This window comes from Colobus angolensis, unplaced genomic scaffold (genome assembly GCF_000951035.1).
Source record: "Colobus angolensis palliatus isolate OR3802 unplaced genomic scaffold, Cang.pa_1.0 Scaffold252, whole genome shotgun sequence".
Taxonomy (NCBI): Eukaryota; Metazoa; Chordata; class Mammalia; order Primates; family Cercopithecidae; genus Colobus; species Colobus angolensis.
In genome coordinates, this window is record NW_012115733.1 from 2,971,587 (window position 1) to 2,994,486 (window position 22,900).

A 22,900-nucleotide genomic window follows, 5' to 3' on the forward strand; every position below is an offset into this window, starting at 1 on the left:
AGAGGCCGAGGTGGGCGGATCACTTGAGGCAAGGAGTTCAAGACCAGCCTGGCCAACATGGCAAAACCCCATCTCTACTAAAAATATAAAAAATTAGCTAGGTGTGGTGGTGCATGCCTGTAATCCCAGCTACTCAGGAGGCTGAAGCAGGAGAATCGCTTGAACCCAGGAGGTGGAGGTTGCGGTGAGCCAAGATCATGCCATCGCACTCCAGCCTGGGCGACAGAGCAAAATTCTGTCTCAAAATAAATAAATAAATTTGTTCTGTGGAACCCTTTGGCATCTGGTTAAATCTGTGAACCCCTTCACAGAATACTTTTAAAAGTATATACACACACATACACACACACACAGATGACAATGGAAGCCAATTACATTGAATTACAATTATTACTATATATTAAATTGAAACAAAATTGAGCTGCAGTCATATATGGGCTTTTTAATTAATACATCAACTTATAGGATCTGCTATCATTCCAAGAGGTGACAAATATGAACAATACTTCAAGATGCCCTTTTTATGTTACATTACAGTTGTTGTAACTGGTTTGTATTGGTGGGAAAATCCCAGGTACTGCTTTTACTATTGTGATTTGTTGCCAGCATTTATAACTTGGGAGTAAGGCTAAAGTTGTTTTATTGCTGAAAATAAAGATGTAACATTTTCTTCCATCAAGTTTATGGTTACCCCTGGCTTCTATCCAGGTTAAGAATCCCTGCCTTTAGGGAAATTTCTGGATATAATCAGGACACTCCTGAAAAGGTTTAAAGAAGAGGTAAGACCTCACTCAAGAATTCCCACTGCAGTGCGGACAGACTTCTATGCTTTCTTTCCTTGTTGTCTTCAGGGTTGTTGCAGATCCCTCCTCAGGGCTTGTTTGTCCAGGCCTCGTTGAAGAGATGATATTTTGAAAACAAGTTCATCAACAAGTTCTGGTTTTTCTGACACTGGGCAGTTTCTGAGTTGTATCAGCTTGCCAGCTAACCAAAAGTCAAAGAAAATTTTTTGTTTGTTTTGTTTTTTTAGAGACAGGGTCTTGCTCTGTCACCCAGGCTGGAGTGCAGTGGAGCTCCATCATAGCTTACAACAACCTTAACCTCCCAAGCTCAAGTGATCCTCCTGCCTCAGCCTCCCAAGTAGCTGGGATTACAGGGGGGCATGTGCTACCACACCCAGCTAACTCTGCTGCTAACATTTTTGTGACATTTCCTCCTACTTTTATGGTGAACCATGACATACAGAAAATGCATATATATTCAGTTTAATGAATAACTACAAGGTGTTATTTGGTGTAATTGCAGGATGTTCACTGTCATTGTTGTACAGTTCTCTACAGTGAATGTACCACGATTTCATGGGCATACTACAGATAGTGCTGCTAACAGCACTCTAGGACTCAATTCCTTTTTTTTTTATTCAGACGGAGTCTCACTCTGCCGCCCAGGCTGGAGTGCAGTGGCACATTCTCAGCTCACTGCAACCTCCACCTCCCAGGTTCAAGTGATTCCTGCCTCAGCCTCCTGAGTAGCTGAGATTACAGGCGCCCACCACCAGGCCTGGCTAATTTTTGTATTTTTAGTAGAGATGGGGTTTTGCCATGCTGGTCTTGAACTCCTGACCTCAGGCGATCCACCCACCTCGGCCTCCCAAAGTGCTGGGATTACAGGCGTTGAGCCACCACGCCCAGCCTCTAGGACTCACTTTTTAGGAGTGGAACTGGCACACATGCAGCTTTAGTAGGTAATGCCTAAGTTTTCCACAGTAGCTGCACCATTTTACCTTCCCAGTAGCGTGTACGAGGCTTTCAATTGCTGCATATCCTTCCAAATACTTAGTGTTGTTGATATTTTGAGTTTTCATTTGCATTTTCCTGATGAGCAGCTTTTCCTGTGCTTACTGGTCACTCTCGTTTTTTTCCTTATTGATTTACAGGATCCTTTAAATATTAGAAATTGTAAATCTCTTTCACACAATGATTTGCTGTTTCAGTTTCCCTTAAGGTGGCTTCTTGTGGCCAGGTGTGGTGGCTCACGCCTGTAATCCCAGCACTTTGGGAGGCCTGAGGCAGGCAGATTTTGTGAGGTCAGGAGTTCGAGACCAGCATGGCCAACATGGCGAAACCCCGTCTCTACGAAAAATACAAAAGTTAGCTGGGTGAGGGGGCAGCATGCATCTGTAATCCCAGCTACTCAGGAGGCTGAGGCAGGAGAATCTCTTGAACCCGGGAGGCGGAGGTTGGAGTGAGCTGAGATAGGGCCACTGCACTCCATCCAGCCTGGGTAACAGAGCGAGACTCCGTCTCAAAACAAAACAAAAAAGGCAGGGTGCGGTGGCTCATGCCTCTAATCCCAGCACTTTGGGAGGCCAAGGCGGGTGGATCACCCGAGGTCAGGAGTTTGAGACCAGTCTGACCAACATGGCGAAACCCCGTCTCTACTAAAAATATAAAAATTAGCCATGCATGGTGGCGGACACCTGTAATCCCAGCTACTCGGGAGGCTGAGGCAGGAGAATCACCTGAACCCGGTAGATGGAGGTTGCAGTGAGCTGAGATTATGCCACTGCACTCCAGCCTGGGTAACAAAGCAAGACTCTGCTTCAAAAAAAAAAGGTGACTTTTTGTGATGGCTGACTTAGTCTGAATAACCTGCTATGCCATTGTCAGAAAGGGCCATCCTCTAACATTGTGGTTTTAGCATATTTGGCTATGGATAAACTTTCCTCCCATACCACGTGCAGTTCCACCTTTGGGACTTGGCTATTTCCTTTACCCGGAATGCTCTTCCCTCAGATAAACACACAGCTTCCCTCCAGCAATGCCTTTAGGTCTTTGCTCAGACATTACCTCTGAGGAGTGTCTGAGGCCTTCTATGACAACCCTTTTAAAAAGTGCAAACTGGCTGGGCACAGTGGCTCATGCCTGTAATCCTGGTACTTTGGGAGGCCGAGGACGGCAGATCGCTTGAGCCCAGTAGATCGAGACCAGTCTGGGCAACATGGCGAAACTCCATCTCCCCTAAAAATACAAAAATTTGCCGGGCATGGTGGTGCACGCCTGTAGTCCCAGCTACTCGGGAGGCTGAGGTGGGAGGATTTTTTGAGCCCGGGAGATTGCACCACTGAACTACAGAGTGAGACCTTGTCTCAAAACAAAAACACCAAAAGATGAAAACTGCCATGCCTAGAATTCCTGATTCTCTTCACCCTGCTTTACTTTTTTCTATTTTTCATATCCCATATTACTCTTACTTATTATATATATTGCAAGATATGTAAATTGAAAAATGCAAGCTATATAGTATATGTGTGTATGTAAACTCTAGAACTTACAGACTGTTTTATTGATTGTTGCCTCTTTTCCAAACTGGAAGTACTGTGAGAGCCAAGGTATTTCTGTTTTGCTCCCTGCTGTATCTCCAAACCTAGAACAATGCCTGGCACACAGTATGTGCTCAATAAATGTTTACTGAATGCCTCAAATGTAAAATGCTTAAAGCAGTTCCTGTCATACAACAATAGATGTTTAGAAAAGGGTTTGTTGATTAAAATCTTATCAGTTGACATAAAAATTTCAAAGGTGAAATTTTACTGAGGTTTTTCATAAAGGTTGCCCTTACTCAAACCTTTAGATAACAAGGCAAACTTACCGTAATGGGTTAAGGTGAACAACTCATTTCATTGTCTTCCATCTACTCAAGAAAAAGAAAAGTGACTCACATATTTGGTGAAATTTTTCCATTCATTATGCTTGGTTTTACCAATTTTTTATAGCTATTGGGAGGCAGGAAAGGGAATTTTGGCCCCAGAAACCATGAGATTTGGGTCAGAAAGAGGCACACGGGGAAGGGGTCAATGCGGGTTGAGAGTCACATTTCCAGACCTCAGGGGCCAGCAGGCTGTGGCGCTGAGGGGTGACCAGGGGCTGGGGAAACGTGTCTACTCTGCTGATGGGGCAGTCCTGGGGGCGGATCTCCTTGGCCAGCTGCCCCTTCTTCTTCAACGTGCAGGCCTCCTGGTATGGTGGCGAGATGGGGGGCTGTGTGGGTGGAGTGTACTTGTACTCTGAGCCGCCCTCTAGCTGCAGAGACAGAGGGGTAGGGAGATGGTGAGGACCTGGGAATCTAGGACAGCCTTGCTCCCACCTACCTACTGTTGGTTGGGCACTCACGTCCAGTGGGTAACTGCGGTCCGAATCATAGGAGCTCAGGTCCCCACAAGTCACAAAAGGCACAATGATGCGGGTGGGACCATCCAGCTGGTTGAAATCTGGGTCTTAGGAACAGGGGGAGATAACTGAGGACAAGGTCTGGATGCCTGGGGCCAGTCATGACACAGGCAGCAGTATGGTTGCCAAGCCCTCCCCACAGATCTACCAGCTCCTCTCTTCCCACCCCACCAGAAATCCTTCATTTGGTTCAGATCACCTCCTTGGGGAGGCCCTCCATAATCACGCCTTCTAAAACATTGGTGCCCTGCTCTTTTTCATTGTATATATGTCCACCTGACATTGGATTATATGCTGCCTGGATGACATCTCCCTCACTCAAATGTCATCCCAGGGGCAGGCTCTGTCTCTTCCTGCTAGAGGCTTAAGGGGCAAAGGTTTCACACCAAGGAGGCTTCCACATGGGGGCGTGACTGAGATCTTCCTAGGAGAGCATGTCCTTAGGCAGGTGGAGCCTCCACTGGGGCAGGGCTCAGGATCCTCCTGGGATGGAATTTTCACCAGGCCCAAGAGTTATCACTAGAGGACTGCCTGGGCTGAAGCTCCTCCTGGGACAAAATACCCATAAAGGGATGGGATTTCCACCAGAAAATGGGGCTGAGGATCCCCTTGGGAAAAAAATTCCCATGAGGGGACAGAGCCTCCACCAGGGGGTGAGGCTGTGGGCCCTCAAGGGACCTAGATTGCATAAGGTGCGGCAGAGTCCCCCAGGGTGACCCATGCTCCAGCTCTCACCGTAAGAATGGTCCAGCAGGGGTTTGCTCAGGTCCGGGATGAAGCCCTCGGGAGGGTCATAGCCCTGACAGACAGCGAAGGCCTCTGCTGGGGGAAGGTGGAATGAGGCGTGACTGCCGCATCCTCCTTGTGCAGGCGGCATCCCAGAAATCCGGGTCTGCCTGCCTGGCCCCTCCACCCCACTGACCGATGCTGGAGTTCCGGCTGCTCCTGGGCTTGGCACACAGCACGCTGGAGAAGAAGACCCGCAGCTGGCTGTAGAGGAGCGTCACATCCCGGCCTCGGAATATCTGCAGGGTGGGAAGGCAAAGACAGCGGGTGAGGTTGGCCCTCAGCGATCTCTCTCTACTCCACCAGGTTCCTTGAGACTTACCTTGGCCACAAAGCAGCCCCCTGGCTTCAGGACATGTGTAGCAATGTTCAGAGCCTGTAGGTAGGACAGACGGCTGAGGCTGAGGTGGAGACAGCCAGGAGGGGGCCAAAGTGGGTCAGGGGTGGCCAGGGTTACTCACAGCTAGGAGAAGCTGGGCCTGCATATACTCATCAACATCATGGAGGCCGGTTACTGTGGCAAGAGGAACAGCATTAGGGGGGCCCATCCTGCTCTGTGCATCTTCTTGTACCACACAGATCAGACACTAAAAACATTTTCCAGGCTCTCTTACTGCTAAGGTTCTGGATGCAAATTACTATCTGCCAACTGGATGCATATTCTGAGCTCCTAACCCTTAGGAACTCACTTCAATTCTAAAATGACCTCACGTACAAGCATCATTATCATTTCCACCTCCAGCCCAGACTGCTCCTCTGAACTCCAGATTCACAAATCAGATTCCACATCTCCAATACTCCTGACCTCCAAACTCCTGACTTACCTCCCAAACCTGCTTCTCCCACCATCCCCACCATCTCATCTGAGCTTTCTAGTTGTTCAGCTCCAAAACCTTAGTCACCTCTGATGCTCCCCCCGCATCCTCTCCTCATACCCACATTGAAGTCATCAACATATCTACTTTCAAAAGATCTGACTTGATCTTCTTCTCTCCACCACCGCCCCCACCCATTATCACTTGCCTGGACTACTCTACCCCGGAGCCCCTGCTTCTGCCCTTGGCCCTCGCACAGCTCATAGCAGTCCAAGCCCAGCACAGTCCTCTTCTCCTCACAACCCTCTCATGGTTTTCTTCAAGCTCTCATCTCGGTGAAAATGCCAACATCCTCACCATGGCCCACGAGGCCCTATAGGACCTGTCCCCTGTCACCTCTCTGATGTTACCTTTTACCACTCTCCCCCTCACTCTGTTCCAACCACAGTGATCTCCTTGTCATTACTCATACATAGCAAGTACCCTCCTGCCTCAGGAACTTTGCATGGGCTGGAATTTTTCCTGGATTGCTCTTCCTTCAGACATATCCATAGCTTACTCCCCCACCTCCTTTAGTCTCTGCTGTTAAGTCAGTGAGGCCTTCCCCATCCACTTCATTTAAAATTCCAACAGGTACTCCTGCTTTCCTCCTGCTCAATGATTTCCCTATGGTACCTATCCCCCACCCCACCTTTTTTTTTTTTTTTTGAGACGGAGTTTCGCTCTTATTGCCCAGGCTGGAGTGCAATGACGCGATCTCGGCTCACTGCAACCTCCACCTCCCGGGTTCAAGCGATTCTCCTGTCTTAGTCTCCCAAGTAGCTGGGATTACAGGCACATGCCACCACATCTGGCTAATTTTTGTATTTTTATTAGAGACGGGGTTTCATCATATTGGTCAGGCTGGTCTCGAACTCCTGACCTCAGGTGCCCGCCTCGGCCTCCAAAAGTGCTGGGATTACAGGCGTGAGCCACTATGCCTGGCCTCCCCACCCCGTTTTTTTAGAGACAGGGTCTCACTCTGTTGCCCAGGCTGGAGTGCAGTGGTGCAATCAAAGTGTACTGTAACCTCGACCTCTTGGGCTCAAGTGATCCTCCCACCTCAGTCACCTAGTAACTGGGACTACGGGCATATGCACCACCAAGCCCAGCTAATTTTTTAGACAGGGTCTTGCTATGTTGCAAGGTTGGTCTCAAACTCCTGTCTCAGGTGTTCCTCTCACCTCATCCTCCCAAAGCACTGGGATTACGGGTAGAAGCCACCATGCCTGGCTGCATCCCCTTTTAACGGTACAAAGCTCAATCATTTATTTTCTTTTTTTTTCTTTTGAGACGGAGTCTCGCTCTATCGCCCAGGCTGGAGTGCAGTGGCCGGATCTCAGCTCACTGCAAGCTCCGCCTCCCGGGTTTACGCCATTCTCCTGCCTCAGCCTCCCGAGTAGCTGGGACTACAGGCGCCCGCCACCTCGCCCGGCTAGTTTTTTGTATTTTTTTAGTAGAGACGGGGTTTCACCCGGTTAGCCAGGATGGTCTCGATCTCCTGACCTCGTGATCTGCCCGTCTCGGCCTCCCAAAGTGCTGGGATTACAGGCTTGAGCCACCGCGCCCGGCCCGGCCATTTATTTTCTTTCCCATTTGCTCCCACTAGAACATCAGCTCCATGAGGTTAAAGATTAATGGAATTTTATTCATGAATGTTTTCCCAACACAATAGGTGCTCAGTAAATGTGTGTTGAATGGCTGGCTGGCTGAAAACGAATGAACAGTGCAACGGAATTGGACAATTGCAGAGAGATGAGAGCAGGGAAAGGTAGACAACAGACATGAAACTCAAAGGGTGGGGTGCAAGTGGGAGGAAGAGAGAGGCAGAGAGAGAGCAGGCAGCAGAGGTAGGGAAAAGTTGCCAGATGTAAGAGAAAGCTGAGAACAGAAGGGAGAGGCAGGGAGTAACTGAAGAGGTGAGTAAGTCAACCAAGGTGGGAGATACAGAGAAGGACATGCACAGGGGCCTCCGCCTGGCCTCCCACTTTCTGTTGCTATTTACCATCAGGAGCCCCGTCACACACCACTAGGTCCGCAGGGCAGCCCTTAAAGTGCTGGATGATCTCCTTGGCAGTGGACAGCTATGGAGAGAGGGAGGATGAGTGGCCCCACGGCCCTCCACTGCTGCCCTCAGATCCCGCCTGCCCATGGTCCTGGCCCACAGACCTTGGGTCAGCCAAATTCCTAGGCTTTGCCTCTCTAAGACTGGACTCCATCTCTGGGGACCCAGCATCATCATTTTCTGCTGTGTCTCTGCAATGCTGACCCGTTGGCTGTTTCTCCATGGTTACTCTCTCATTCTCTTTCTCTCTCTCTGTTTCCATCACCTCTCCGTTGCTCTTCCATTCTGCATAGACCCCAGGTAAGGGCCTTCACCCAGGATATACCCCAATACCCTCAGCCATGCTCTTACCTGGGTGATGTCTCCCTGGATCTGTACCACACCTGGTAGTGGAGCCATAGCCTGCAGGTCCACAGCCACCACGTGGCCGGACCCTTGGCCCCTGTGGACAACATGGCCCACATCAGCCTAGTTTCACTCCTGGGCCCCTCCCACCCAGCCGGCCCTCCTGGGTCTCCCATCTGGGACCTCCACACTTACCCAATCTTCTGACTCAGCACCTGGCTCCAGCTGCCCGGGGCTGCACACAGGTCAACTGCCCGTGTCACGCCTGGGCATACATAGTGAAAGCATCCTGGTCAGCTGCACCCACTTCTCCAACCTGGAGACCCTTGCAAAGTTCACCCCTCTCCCCTGGGGAGCACCCACATATCTCCACTGCCCAGGTGCCCAACTCCTCTCCGGTATTCTGCCTATCTTCCTGCCTGTCTCCCTGCCCCAGAGACCCTCTGAGTCAGCCCACCTACCATAGGGAGCTCTGCAGACCTAGCCTACTTGTCTACCTCCTGTGCCCACCTCACCGCCCAGTGACCTGCCCACCAGTCAGGGACCTTGGAAGAGTTGGAATTCCTTATCCAGTTGTAGCAGTTTGAAGGCGCTGCGAGCACGCCAGCCATTCTCCTTAGCCAGGCGGTAGTAGACATCCCGCTTGTCCTTCGACGTCCGTCCCATTTCAGACACCAGTTGCCCAAGGACCTGCCGACAGTCAGCTGATGCCGGCCAGTATCAGTAACCAGATGAGTGGGCTACCACCTACCTCTGTAGGGTGGAGAGAACCACACAAACTAAACTGGGCTCATCTGACCCACATGATAGCTCACACAGAATATGGGCTGACTGAAGCCCTGGAACTGACCCCACTGACCTTATAGGGTCCAAAGGACCCTATCACTGAACTCTCAGGCTCCATTGCTTATCACACAGACCCTCCTCGTCCCCATCACTTACCCCCCAGTTCCTACAAAAGACCCCATAAACCCAACATTAATCCCATAGATGGCCAACTTGTGAGCCTGTCCACCTCCCATCACTGTCACCCACACTCCATACATTAAACCCTGTAACTGTCACTATCAACCCTTCTCTGCCCACGTCATGCCCATTAAAATCTCACTGACTGTATCCCCAGTTGTCCCCATTGCCCCTAGATTCATATAGTCCTATCAGCCCCCATTAATCCCTTGCTTTCCACCTTTATCCTAATACTACTTCATTGTACCTCCCACTCCCTATATCTCTCTCATTTTGCCCCATTCCCCATTAATCCCTTAGACGATTAGGCCCCCTTTATTACTACATCCTTATGAACCTCTAATAATGCCTGGAGAATCATGGTCTATTAGTTCCCCATTGAGCATTCAATTACTGATTTATCAGCCCCCATTAACTCAGTTTTCTCCAATAGACCCTTCATAGATCACAGCACTAGCCCCCTGCCCTGTAACCCTTTCATTAACAAACCCGTTACTCCCTGATGATCACACATCAGTTCCCCATTCTCCCCTCACTGTCCACCCCGCTCTCCATGGATCCATCACTGGATGATCACACTCCAACAGTTTACTATTCACCTACTATGTAGCAACAAAAGTTAACCCCCCAACCCTAGTTTACTATTACCCTCTCTTTGCTCACTCTGTCCCCTAATTCCTCGATGGTCATGCCACCATAGCCCAACTATTGACTCTGACTACAACACCATCAGCCTCTCATCATCTCTTCTTTCACCACGGCCCCTGGATCATGACCCCCATTCATCTATTATTCCCCCCACAGCCTCACCATCATCCTTGCCATTACTATGTCCCATCACTTTCCATTAATCCGTTGAATATCATACCTCCATCAATCCCTGGGGGATCACGTTCCTATCCACCACTTGTTATATTCTAGTTGCTTACTCTGCCATCCCCTCATTAATCAATCAATGAACAACACTTAGACTAAAATATTCTTATTAGCCCCCATTGATTCCCCAGTAACACCCCACCCTCGCGCTCCAACCAACCTCCCATTAAACAGCCTTCTGACCACACTCCCTGTCCCTCCTCATCAATACCTCAAAGATCATAGCTCCATCGGGGCCACCGGGTCCCAGGCGGCTCCGACCGCTGCGTCCCATGTCCCCACCTCGAACCCAGCCCGTCTACGGGTCCCCTTCTGCAGACAAACCTTGGGTCTAGAACCCACCCTGTGCCAGCCGCCCGAACCATACACAGCTGCGGCGCCCAGGGCGAACCTCCTCCTTTCCCCGCAGTCAGGACAGTTCCTCAATAGTTTTCGCCCGCATCCCTGTCCTCCGTGCCCCAGGGCCCACCTTAGTTTTCGGAGCAGGGTGGTCTGCGAGCAGCCTGTGCCTCGGCGAGAGCGCAAACGGGCGACAAGTCGTAGAGCTTCAGTTTGCGTTCGTAGTCCACCAGAATGCCTGGGGGACAAGCCTATGAGCTGTCGCAGCGTGGCAAACTCGCTATCGTGGACCGCCCAGGCTCCGGCGTGCAGGGACCTGATGTGAACGTACAACGTGAGTCCCGTCATCTATCGTCGACGTACCCGAGGCTCGCGAACTGCGTTTCCCGGCATGCAACGGGCACGGCCAAAGCGGCTGAATCCACGCATTGCGTGGCTGAAGCGCCGCGACGCGCAAACTGCCGGTGATTCTTTGTTCTTTTTATTCCGAGGCCAAGATCGAATTGCTCCCCCGCCCCTCCCTTCTTGGACCGTGCTTGTCATTGAGCCTGTAAACTACATTTCCCAAGATGCCACGCGCACGATGCCTGCCGCCCATTTATTTTTCGCGTGCAGGGCAGCGAAATTACCGCTGGGGGCATAAACGTGACAGGAGAAATGCGTTCTTGAAGTGAGCGAGCGCGCGGAGGCTGCTCGGCTGCGATTTCAGATCGCACTACAGCTAATGGATGGCGCTGCCTGAGTTTTGCCGCCTCAGAACTTCAGTTTCCCTGTCTGGAAAGTGGGGATAATCAATAGTACAGACTTAACAGCATTATTGGGAGAGTTAAATAGGTGTAGCTTAGCCACTCTCTGGCCTTTTGTAATTCTGTGATCTTCAAACATTTTAAATTCCAACCCAGACACAAAAAAAGACTATACATCCTGACCCAGTGGACAAACGGAAAAATAATGAGAACGTTTATCATAGTGTTTACCATGTGTTAGGTTCTAAATGCCCTCAGTGGTGTGCTGGTAAATGGTTAACCACTGGCTGGGGCGGGGGTGGTGGCGGGAGGGGCGGGGGGAAGGGAGGCTGGTTTCTAGCATTTACCAATTTCCATGGCTTAGCTACAATCTTCTTGTTAGATTTCAAGGTACCGACCTGTGGTCACTGAACAGGGAGTTCAAAAGAGGTGCAGTAGCGCACTATCATGTATTATTTTTACCATACAGATAAAATGGGGGTAAATGACCTCAAGAGCATACAGAATAGTGGAACGTGGTAAAATTAGGAAGTTACCAGTTTTGAGTGCGTTTATATAATTTCATTTTTAACCATAGCTGTTTAGCTTTAGGAGGCTGAGGTGGAAAGGTCGCTTGAGTCCAGGAGTTCAAGACCAGCCTGGGCAATATGATGAGATCCTCGTCTCTACAAAAAATAAAAATAGCCGGGGGTGGTGGTGCGCGCGAGTAGTTCCAGTTACTGGGGAGGCTGAGGTGGGAGGATTGCATGCGCCTGGGAGGTCAAGGTTGCAGTGAGCCTTGATTGTGCCACTGCACTCCAGTGTGGGTGACAGAGTGAGACCCTGTCTCAACAAACAAACAAAACCAGTTGTTAAACCAGCTGTTTATTTTATTTTATTTTATTTTATTTTATTTTATTTTATTTTGAGACAGCGTTTCGCTCTTTTTGCCCAGGCTGGAGTGCAGTGGCGTGATCTCGGCTCACCGCAACCTTCGCCTCCCGTGTTTAAGCGATTCTCCTGCCTCAGCCTCCCTAGTAGCTGGGATTACAGGCATGTGCCACCACCCAGGCTAATTTTGTATTTTTAGTACAGATGGGGTTTCTCCATGTTGGTCAGGCTGGTCTTGAACTCCCGACCTCAGGTGATCCACCTGCCTCGGCCTCCCAAAGTGCTGGGATTACAGGCGTGAGCCACTGCGCCCGGCTAAACCAGCTGTTTAACAACCAGTTTGCAAAATTCCTGAAAATTGAACAGTTCCTCCCAACCTGTACAAGTTGGCTCCAGCATGTCCTTCCCTTTGTTCATTCATTTTAATCCTGACAACATGCATATGAGTATTAGCCAGGGACGGTGGCATGTGCCTTTAGTCCCAGCTACTCCAGAGGCTGAGGTGGGAGGATCCCTGGAGCCCCGGGGGTTTGAATCTAGTCTGGGCAACATAGCGAGAACCCATGTCTCTTTAAAAAATAAAAGGGCTGGACGCAGTGGCTCACGCCTGTAATCCCAGAACTTTGGGAGGGCGAGGCGGGTGGATCACTTGAGGTCAGGAGTTGGAGACCAGCCTGGCCAACATAGTGCAACCATGCTACTAAAAATACAAAAATTAGCTGGGCGTGGTGACGTGTACCTCTAGTCCCAGCTACACAGGAGGCCAAGGTGGGAGGATCGCTTGAACCCCATTCCAGCTTGGGCGACAGAGTGAGACCCTGTCTCAAAAAAAAAAAAAAAAAAAGGCTGGATGCTGTGACTCACACCTGTACTCCTAGCACTTTGGGAGGCCAAGGTGGGAGGATTGCTTGAGGCCAGGTGTTCATGACCAGCCTGGGCAACATAGTGAGACCTCGTCTCTACAAGAAATAATTTAAAAATTAGCTGGGCATGGTGGTGTTCATCCGTAGTCCCAGTTACTCGAGAGGCTGAGGCAGGAGGATCGCTTGAGCACAGGAATTTGAGGTTACAGTGAGCTGATTGTGCCACTGCACTCCAGCCTGGGCAACAGAGTGAGAGACCCTGTCTCAAGGAAAAAAAAAAAAAAAAAAAAAGAACGGAATGATTGATTCCTTAGCACACGAACTTCACCAGGCAGGGATTCCTGTTCTGTCATGTTCACTGCTGCCTCCCAGTGCCTGGAACGGGGTGGCACACACTTGATGTTCAATAAATGTTGTTTGAATTCATCCTTTTGTTGCTTCATTCCTTCATTTTTTCCCCAGTGGTGTGTCCTGCATTTCTGTGGAACCCTGGATGGAGGCATAGAGACTCTGAGAACCAGGGAAGAAGCCAGAGCTTTGTCAGCAGAACTCAAGGGCATTGTGGGACTGTGGGAACATGACTCCCCTGCAGAGGTGAGCGAGTGTGAGAAAGGAAGGGTTCGAGCCACCAGGCCTCCGCTCCACAAGAGAGGAGGGGGTGCCAGGCATTGGGGGCCCATGTTCACCCTGTGGGATGCTTCCCACGTCCTGTTTTCTTGCGCTCGCGAAGAGGATGTTTAACTTTTAGCAAAGAAACTTGCTTCCTCCAGCAGGGCCGGGGGTTTGGGGGACAGGAGCCAGGCTCTGAACTCTCCAGGCTCTTCCCGAAGTAGGGTGTCGGCCTGCAGCTCCCACCCGGCACCCCACTGAGTGTAAAGGTGTCCTTCCCTTGGCCTCCTGGAGGGGTCAAGGAAGGGGGAGCTGCCAGGCCAGCTCTTTCCCGGAGGGGGCATCTTAGCAGTGTAAGGGAAAGAGGGGGGTGGCCCAGGGGCAGGGGACTAGGACTTTGCTGCCCATGGGGCTGCTTTGAGGAAAGGAAGTGACTGGAAAGAGTTACTCCGTGGGGAGCCTGCATGAAAGGACAGATCGGAATCCCATATGCAGCCGAGCAAGTGGGACTTTGCTTTCACAGAGAAGAAATCATTAATTCCTCCCACAAATATGTATTGAGCAATTACTATGTGTAAAGTATTGTCTTAAGTGCTTTGCCTGTGTTAATTAATTGTCTCAATAGCCCAATGAGTTAGGCGTTATTAGGCCCTTGAGGAAGCTGAGACTCAGTGAGGTTTAGGAATTTGCTTGTTTAGCCACACAGCTAATAAGTGGCACAGCTGAGAAAGCTTTTACTGTTAACTGCTTCACTGTGTCCCTCCCTCCCCTGGATGCTACCGGGCAGTGGGCTGTTTTAATCAAAGGTCTCCTTAGAACTGACGATAACCCAAAGTGACTTTTAACAGATTTCACGGGACTCCCATGTGTCACACAAGGGTCTGCTTTACTGAACCAACAAAAACCTTAAATGACCCTGAGAAGGAGCCCTACTTTGATGAACTAATAAAGTTTTCTTATCCCTGGCACAGCCTCAAGGCCTCGGTCCTGCTTAAAGACATCTGTTCCTTCTAAAGCAGGTTCCTCTACGCAGCCAGATCGCACTTTCCCTTTGTTTTCCCACTGCCATACTGGCTTATGTTGAGCACCTGCTATCTGTAGTGCCCTGAAACTTACGGGAGCTGTGGGGTTCTTAGAGCTGGATGGAGGTTCATCTCTCCCCTAGAAGAGTTCCTTTGGCAGAAATAAAAGTAATGATAATAATACGACATTAGATAAGTGGCCTTTGTTGAGCACCTGCTGTGTGCCTGGTAGCCCTGTGTTGGTCCATGTTGGAAGGCCAGTGGGGGCAGGCCCTGGGAGGGAAGGGGAGCAATCAGAGCAGGAGGCTGTGGCAGGGAGGTGGCAAATGGATGCAGAGGGGAGGGGGGTTGTCTTTTATTTTTTAAATCCAAATAAGGTATGCTAGTTATTTGGACGGGACACTTCAGACTTGAAATATGGATACCTGCATCCCCGCCCCCCACCTTTAGCCACCTGGGTCAAAGCCTCTGGTGACAGGTGTCTCTTTCCCTGGCCAGCCGGTAGCACAGATGTGTAATGGCTCTGGGTGGGGGAGGGGTATGAGGGGACAGAGAAATCAGAGTAGATAGGAAAGGAGACGAAGGCTGGAGGAGGCTGGGCAGAAGTGTGTGTATATGTGTGTGCACGCGTGTGTGTGAATATGCTAAGTGTATCTCACCTGCCTGTTCTCAGCCACAGCCACACATATGTGAGCTGTGCCTGTGTCTTCCTATGTAACTTGTCTGGTGCTGCGTTCTGTCTACAGTCGCCTGCCCAACTTGTGCTTTTTTTTTTTTTGAGATGGAGTCTCACTCTGTCACCTGGGCAACCTCCGCCTTCCAGGTTCAAGCAATTCTCTTGCCTCAGCCTCCCGAGTAGCTGGGATTACAGGTGCCTGCCACCACGCCCAGCTAATTTCTTTTTGTATTTTTGTATTTTTAGTAGAGATGGGGTTTTGCCACATTGGCCAGGCTGATCTCGAACTCCTGACCTCGTGATTCACCTGCCTTGGCCTCCCAAAGTGCTGGGATTACAGTCGTGAGCCACTGCGCCCGGCCCAACTCATGCTTTTTTTTTTTTTTTTGGCAACTGTGTGCATTGGTACTGTCTGTCCACGCAGTTCATCTATATGTTGTTGTGTGCGTGTGTTGCTTGGGTGTTTGTCTCCTTTGTAATAGTCATGGGTGACGAGTGTGTCATCAGAGTACTTGTCGCTCCTATGTGTGTATCTATGCGCACGTGTCTTTCTTGGTGTGTCTGCTGCTGTATTTGTGTCTCTCCTTAATGAGTGGCTGCAGGTATGTGTGCCCTCGGGGTGTTTCTTCTGGTGCCATGGTATGAGTACTATCTGGTTCTCCTGTTTCTTCCTTGTGTAGCTTTCCATGTAGTTTCTGGATTTTTTCTTTGCAACGATGGTAAGCGAACTCTGCATTCCTGTGCTTTGTGTTGGTGTGCTGGTATATGCTTTCTCTGTATATTTCTTTTCTGACTTGATTTGTGACTAGCTGTGTGTGTACACGGCTGTGTGCAACCATTTGCTGAAATGCTGTTTTGTGTGTGTGTGTGTGTGTGTGTGTGTGTGTGTGTGAGAGAGAGAGAGAGAGAGAAGGAGACTACGGCTTTTCTGTTTGTACAAAATTCATGTCAGCCTATGAGTGCTTCTGTCTGTGACTGGAGCTGTATGTGGTTACCAGTGGTCATAAGTGCACATTCAAGTTCACATACACAGATATATGATTTTAGGGCTTGAACCTGGAAGTTTGTCTCCAGGATCATCTGAACCTGGATTCAGGTTCAGATCCAGGGCCGTCTGAAACTGGATCGTGTGTGTGGGAAAGACCCAGGACCCATGAACGATGTCATCAGCTGTGTGTAATTGTCTGTGTGCTCTGTGTGCAGCTGTGAATCTGTGTGTGTGATTTACCTGTTGATTGTCTTTGGCATGGCTGTGGGTCCAGTGGCAATGATGTTCAGGAGTCTAGAGTGTCTGGAAATTGGCATAAGCCAATTTGTGTTAGTCTGTGCTCTCTGTGAGCGGCTCTGAGCCTGTGGGTATTGATAGTTGTAAGACTATCGTCACTCCGTGTGGCCACGTGTGTGACTGTCCCATGAGCCTGTGCTCTTAATGTGAAGTGGTGAATCTGTATGTGTTCATGTCTGTCAGTCTTTATTCTCTTGTGTGGCTGTGAGTCTTTGTGCACCTCTGTGAGTGATGGCGAGTTGGCCCCTGTATCTGAGCCCCTTGATGGGGCTGCGATGGGGCCTGTTGTGTAGCTGCGATCCCTGAGTGCGCAGGAGTCTCTCTCCTGCTGTGGGGAAGTAAACGCCCCATCCCTTGTCCTCCTCCAACTGCGGGTGGGGTGAGGGCATCTAGGCCAGCTTTGAAGCCCCAGCCAGCTCCTGGCCTTTCCGGGAATTCTGTGTTCCCTGTCGGGGGTGGGCAGGTGGGCAAGGGGCCCAGACAGAGGCCTCTTGTCCACCTGGGCTTCAAGCAGCCCAGTCGAGGTGGGCCCAGACCCCAAGTCCACCCTGCCTGACATCCTGTAGCAGACATGTGCCTTGCCTGGGACAGGCATGCCTGTCATATGCCTGGAGGGGAATGAACAGACGGACTCCCATAGAAGACAGACGGACAGACAGATAGTGGGACTTCTCAGGGCTTGGACAAGCCCCACCCCATGCTTGGGGTGGGGTCCGGGACTACAGTGCCCTCCCCGTTTGCAGACAGTGTGAGTTCACAGTCCACATTCCCCACCCAGCCACAAATGCCCTCCCTGCCTCCCTCTGGGGGCCTCCAAGATCTAGGGTCCTCTTGTGACTAGGCTGTCTGCCTGAGGTCTGCCTGGAATAGCCTGGCTACTATCCCTGCACCTGTTCTGCTGCTGTCCCCAGGCCTCTCTGCCTTTCTCTGCCTCTTTTCTTCTCTGCCTCAACCACTCCCTCTGTCCCTTCATCTCTCTGAGCTGATGTGTCTGGTCCTACCCTCTGTTTGGGGAGCTGTCTGGCTCTGTCTCCCACCTCTTTGCCAGTCTGTGTCTCCTGTCTATGACTGAGCTCGACTGCCTGTTGCCTTTCTGCAGGTGTTTCCACGAGCCTATGCCTACCCACCTGTCTGTTTCTGAGTCTGCCTGTGTGTCCCTTTCTCTCTGTCTCTGCCTGTCTACCAAGATCCCCTAGCATCCCCTCCTCCCACCCATCTGTCTTTCTGTTCCTTCTGTGGTCTGTCTGTTCCTGTGCTGTTTCTCATGGCTGCTTTCTTTGTAACTTCGTTTCTCCTACTCTCTGTCTCCTCTCTGCACCTTTTTCTGCCATCCATCCCATCTTGCTGTCCGTCTGCTCTGTGAGTCCATCCCCTCTGTCTGCCTGTCACTCTCTCTAGCTGTGGGTCTACACCCTCAATCTTTCAGGCCATTTCCCCCCCACCAACACACAAACAAGCCTCTGTCTCCCTCCAAGTGGGTCCAGATAGGGGGCGCCCCTTCTCCACCTCTTCCCCCGCCCAGGGCCAGAAGGAGGGAAACGAAATTAAAATTAATATTTCTTCTCAGAAAAAAAAAAAAAAAACCGCGCCAGAGCAGGAGTCTGAGTTGCGGCCACTTCAGGAGCTGAGACGAGCAGGTAGGTGAGGAGGAAGCGTGGGCTGCGGGGACGGTGTTCCTGGGGGCCTGAGATATGAGTAGGGGTCCTGGGAGGGGGCTCGGGGTTCCTTGGAGACATTTTAGCACTAGTGGGGAATGGAATGGCATGACTGTGGGGGGTTCCTTTTGGTACCTTGATCCCAGGAAGTGAATTCAGGTGTGGGTGAGAGGCTCCGGAGGGCGCTGGTGGCGGGGGATGGGACTCCTTGAGACCCCTCCGTGTCCCAGGAACAGGATTCAGGACTTGGGAAAAGGATTTCCTGAGCCAGTTTGAGCTCTAATGGGGACCTTGAATGGGGGTTTCTGAGATACCTCCTTCCCAAGGAGTAAGCGCGGGAGGGGGCTGGGGTTTCTTCAGAGACGTTCTACCCACAAGATAGGGACTCCAGGCTCGGGTGGGGATTGCAGAGACACCCCCACCCCAGGAAACTCATTAGGCTACAGGAGGGGGTCTTTGATGGTCTCAGAGACTGCTCTTTCTCCGGAGGGGAAATGAGGGCTCGGGCCAGGTTGCTGAGACACCCCACACCCCACACCCAGGAAGTTTCTCAAGTCTGGAAGTTTCTCCAAATTGACTTCTGTCAGAAGACGAGTGTTTAAGACTTGCTAGGGGTTCTGGAAAATACCTCTAGGCCCTAGAATCAGGGTTAAATGGGAGTCCCTGGGTCATTTCTGTCCCTGGGAAGGGGCTCGGTTCGGGGACTTGTCTTTGGCTTCTAGTGAAGATATTCAGAGTCGTGGCGGAGAGCAGTCTGCAGCGTCTGGGGCAGGGGTCTCCGAGTCTGTCCCCCACCCTCAGCTCACTCAACAGGTTGCATCAGCTCTGGGCTCGGGCTTGGGGGCCCAAGCGGGAAGGAGGGGGGTGAGGGCATTAGGAGGGGTGGGGCAGCCAGGCCGACACGTGTCCTTGCAAGGAGTGAGCCGCCTGGCCACGCAGTGAGGGTGGAGGGAAGGGGGGGGCGCGGGGGACCGGGGAATGAAAGACACAGACGGCAAGAGAGACAGCGTGAGTCTGGGGTCTGGGAGGAGAGGCTATCCCTTCTCCACGTGGTCGGCTCATCTGCGCTGGGGTCCGGCTGTCTCTGTTGCTTTCTCTCTCTCTCTCCCCAGCTATTTCTCTCTCACTGGCTCTCTCTCTGTGTCTGTCTGAGTAACTAACTAACTAACTATTGGCTTCTCTCCTCTGATTCTTTTTCTTCTCTCTCTCTCATCTCTTTCTCTGTCAGCCTGCCTCCATTTCTGTCCCTGTCTGTTCCTGCTCCCCTGTCTCATCTCTTTCTCCGTCTTTCTGTAGGTCTCTATAGGACTCCCCTCCCCCTTCTTCAGCTCCCCTCACTTTGAAGCACCCTCGTTCCGTCTCTGATCCCCCCACCCCATTTCTCTGCCCACAGGATGGAACTGCAGGATGCAAAGATGAATGGAGCCCTCCCTTCGGATGCTGTGGAGTGAGTCAGGGGTCCAAGGAGGTGGGCTCGGGGATTAGGGGTCAGGATTACCCTCTTATTGGCTCCTATTTCCCTGCTCTATCCAGCTACCGGCAGGAACGTGAGGGCTTCCTGCCCAGTCGTGGTCCTGCTCCTGGGAGCAAGCCGGTCCAGTTCATGGATGTGAGTGGCCCCACAGGATCTGTCCCGGTGGCACATTCCCCAGCTAATCTCCTCCCGCACTGCTCCCTCTTCCCCACTCCTCCTCCTCCCTGCTGTTCCCCTGCCCAGCTATCTCCCCACCACAGCTATGCACTCCTTGGTCGCTCCCCTCTCCAGATACTCCTCTTCCCCAGATATGCCCTTTCCAGCTCTCTCCCTGGCCTTGCTTCTCCCCACCCACTCTTTGGCCCAGTGACTGCCCTCCCTATCTGCTCCCCTCCCGACCTGCCTTTCTCCTCCAGCTGTTCTTCCTCCTCCAGCACTCCCCATCCTCAGCCGATCCCCACCTGCAGCGTCTCCCCTCCCCAGCTGTTTTACCTCTGGTGGCTGCTTCACCCTCCCCTGGTCCTCTCCACTTCCAGCTGCTCCCTCCAAAATTTGTCCTTCTAGTTTCCCCCTTCCTAGCTCTCCCCTTCGCAGCTTCTTCCGTCTTCAACTCTTCTTCCCTGCTAGCCTCTTCCCTCCTCCGATGGTCTCTCCTTGGCTTCTCTCCATCCCGCTTGCTTCTTCTCCAGTCCTTCTCTGGCCCTGGCATTAGTCTCCTTACCCGGTGCCCCCTCCCAATGTGTGCCCGGGCTTTGCTCCTTGCATGCAGTTCGAGGGGAAGACGTCATTTGGAATGTCAGTGTTCAACCTCAGCAATGCCATCATGGGCAGCGGCATCCTGGGGCTGGCCTATGCCATGGCCCACACGGGAGTCATCTTCTTCCTGTGAGTCCATAGGTGGGCTTCGGGGCCAGGGGTGTTGCAGGGCAGGTGGGAGGCCCGGGACCAGCTCTGAGCTGTGCCACCTGCCGCAGGGCCCTGCTGCTGTGCATTGCGCTTCTGTCGTCCTACTCCATCCACCTCCTGCTGACCTGTGCTGGTATTGTAGGTGAGACCCAGAGCCTGGATCCCAGTCCCCACTCCACCCCTTTGGACCCCAGACTCTGGACCCACATCCAGAGCTCAACGTAGACCTTGAACCCCAAACCTCAGACCCAGCTCCCTGAATGCAGACCCCAGATGCCGGACCCAGCACCCCAGAATCCACCTCCAGACCACTACACTCTACCTCTAACCCCCACCCCTCAGTCCCCAGTTCCCCAGCTCCCACCATGGTCTCAGTCTATAGTCTGGCTCCAAGACCCCTACTCTCACCTCCAGCCCTCATCCTTTTCCCTGGCCTCAGATCCCACCTCCCAGACTCTGCCCCCAAACTCAACCCCAACTGCTTAACCCCCACCTTCAGCCTCCATCAGTCAAAGCCGATTCCCCCAAGCTCCAACTTCCCAGCTCCCGGGCCCTCTGGCCTGCACCCCTGGCCTGGCCTCTTGGACCTTCAACCCTGTTCCTGCCTTCCCCCGCTAGGCATCCGAGCCTATGAGCAGCTGGGACAGAGGGCATTCGGGCCTGCGGGGAAGGTAGTGGTGGCCGCAGTCATCTGTCTGCACAATGTTGGGGGTGAGGACTCTAGGAGGTGGGGGTCAGCTTGGGGGGAGAGGGCGGAGTGAGGTGGGCTTCCCCAGGCTGGGCTGGGGAAGACAGGGTGGGGGCATGAAGAGAATCTTTCTGCTTACACCTCCCCCACCCGCACCAGCCATGTCCAGTTACCTGTTCATCATCAAATCTGAGCTCCCCCTGGTTATCGGCACCTTCCTGTACATGGACCCCGAGGGGTGAGTGAGCAACACCCCTTGGCTGGCCAGCAGCTCCTTGACTCTGCCTGCGAGGCCCGGTCGGTATCTTCAGCGCTGTTTGTGCAGCTGACTTCCAGGTGTTCTAGTTTGAGACTGCTGGGCAGGTCACTTGGGTCAGCCTGATTCCTCTGCGTGACTGTTGCTTTGATCACAGAAGTCCAGTCGACCGTGTGCTGATTTTGTGACTTATTCTGACTACTTCTGGCTGGAGGCTGACTCTTTACGTCCGATTTACTCTGCTGCTGACCATGTGTGTGTGAATGTACATAGCCAATGGACTCAGACTCTGCCTGTGGGTTTGACTCTGTCTGCCGGCCTGGCTGATTCTCTCGGGCTGGCTTTATGATTGACTACAGCTGTGTCCCGTATACTGTGATTCCAACCATATGTGTCTGACCCTCGATCACTCTGACTTCCCCTGTCCAGCTGATTGTTTGAGCTTGATTCTAGGTTCATCTGGCTGAATCTGTCTAGCTGTAAGCGTATGATCGCTGACTCCAGCAGTGTGTCTGTGTGCATGTAGTACACTGTGGTACCAACTATGTATGACTCACTCTGACTGTATGTGTCGAGCCAACTCCATCTCTGTGTTTGATTTGGTGGCTGTTCTGGTAAATTCTCTCTGGTGTGTGTGTGATCCCTGACTGTGACTATGTGTCCTCTGTATTATGGTTGCAACCATATATGCTGGACTGTTCTGATTATGCATCTGGCTGACTGTGTGTGAGTCTGGATCTGCTATGCTGGCTCGGTATGTGTGGGGGGCATGTGCACGATGGGACTCCAGCAGGGCTATTGTGTATGTACAGTGTGTTGCAGTGCTTGTGCTCCAGCTGCACATGTGGAGCTGCCTCTGTGTGTTTCATGAACAGCTCTGTGTGTCCAGTGGCTAACTCTGCCTCTGGTCCCATGGGCTTTGCATGGTGTGTAGATGTCTCTGGTTTTGTCAGTCTGACTCTGGTCTGTATGACATTTGTTTTTTTGGATGGAGTCTCACTCTGTCGCCCAGGCTGGAGTGCAGTGGCATGATCTTGGCTCGCTGTAACCTCTGCCTCCCAGGTTCAAGCAATTCTCCTTCCTCAGCCTCCTGAGTAGGTGGGATTACAGGCATGCACCACCATGCTCGGCTAATTTTTTAATTTTATTTTTTTGAGACAAAGTCTTACTCTGTTGCCCAGGCTGGAGTGCAGTGACACCATCTCGGCTCACTGCAACCTCCGTCTCCCAGGTTCAAGCGATCCTTCTGCCTCATCCCCCATGCTTGGCTAATTTTTGTATTTTTAGTAGAGACGGGGTTTCACCATGTTGGCCAGGCTGGTCTTGAACTCCTGACCTCAGGTGATCCACTCGCCTTGGCCTCCCAAAGTGTGGGATTACTGGCGTGAGC

The 22,900-nt window shown here is 51.7% G+C and overlaps 2 protein-coding genes across 6 annotated transcripts in view; one reads left to right on the plus strand and one right to left on the minus strand.

Moving 5' to 3' along the window:
• Window positions 1-376: 376 nt before the first annotated feature.
• On the minus strand, window positions 377-11,087 carry FTSJ1 (FtsJ RNA methyltransferase homolog 1 (E. coli)). Of its 4 annotated transcripts, XM_011946728.1 has the most exons (14): window positions 10,591-10,965; window positions 10,333-10,433; window positions 8,825-9,032; window positions 8,475-8,544; window positions 8,286-8,376; window positions 7,875-7,953; window positions 5,477-5,529; window positions 5,338-5,391; window positions 5,152-5,254; window positions 4,965-5,048; window positions 4,173-4,270; window positions 3,885-4,082; window positions 3,652-3,693; window positions 377-984 (listed from the first exon to the last, which is right to left on the minus strand). In XM_011946728.1, the coding sequence occupies exons 3-13, from the start codon at window positions 8,943-8,945 to the stop codon at window positions 3,661-3,663; spliced, it is 984 nt and encodes a 327-aa protein (XP_011802118.1). In that variant the 5' UTR covers window positions 8,946-9,032; window positions 10,333-10,433; window positions 10,591-10,965; the 3' UTR covers window positions 377-984; window positions 3,652-3,660. The 4 variants fall into 4 exon arrangements, with proteins under 4 accessions (XP_011802118.1, XP_011802117.1, XP_011802119.1 ...); XM_011946727.1 differs by lacking the exon at window positions 10,333-10,433 and having other exon boundaries at window positions 4,173-4,276; window positions 10,591-11,087; XM_011946726.1 differs by lacking the exons at window positions 377-984; window positions 3,652-3,693; window positions 10,333-10,433 and having other exon boundaries at window positions 3,725-4,082; window positions 10,591-10,810.
• Window positions 11,088-18,131: 7,044 nt separating this feature from the next.
• SLC38A5 (solute carrier family 38, member 5) overlaps window positions 18,132-22,900 on the plus strand; it is a 10,965-nt gene continuing 6,196 nt past the window's right edge. Inside the window, exons 1-7 of one of the 2 annotated variants that reach the window (XM_011946731.1) lie at window positions 18,132-18,168; window positions 19,580-19,633; window positions 19,720-19,795; window positions 20,430-20,545; window positions 20,635-20,708; window positions 21,185-21,277; window positions 21,414-21,492. In XM_011946731.1, the coding sequence (XP_011802121.1) occupies window positions 19,581-19,633; window positions 19,720-19,795; window positions 20,430-20,545; window positions 20,635-20,708; window positions 21,185-21,277; window positions 21,414-21,492 (491 nt within the window). In that variant the 5' untranslated portion in view covers window positions 18,132-18,168; window position 19,580. Of the gene's footprint in view, window positions 18,169-19,112; window positions 19,125-19,579; window positions 19,634-19,719; window positions 19,796-20,429; window positions 20,546-20,634; window positions 20,709-21,184; window positions 21,278-21,413; window positions 21,493-22,900 lie in introns of those variants that run through there. The other variant, XM_011946730.1, reaches the window with a different exon arrangement.

Coding starts and splice junctions, on each gene's coding strand:
- FTSJ1 (XM_011946726.1), bottom strand. CDS start 8,945: ATGGGACGGACGTCGAAGGACAAGCGGGATGTCTACTACCGCCTGGCT. Junction 5,255..5,337: donor GGGGCTGCTTTGTGGCCAAG/GTAAGTCTCAAG, acceptor CCCACCCTGCAG/ATATTCCGAGGCCGGGATGT. Junction 5,049..5,151: donor CAGCCGGAACTCCAGCATCG/GTCAGTGGGGTG, acceptor TTCCCCCAGCAG/AGGCCTTCGCTGTCTGTCAG.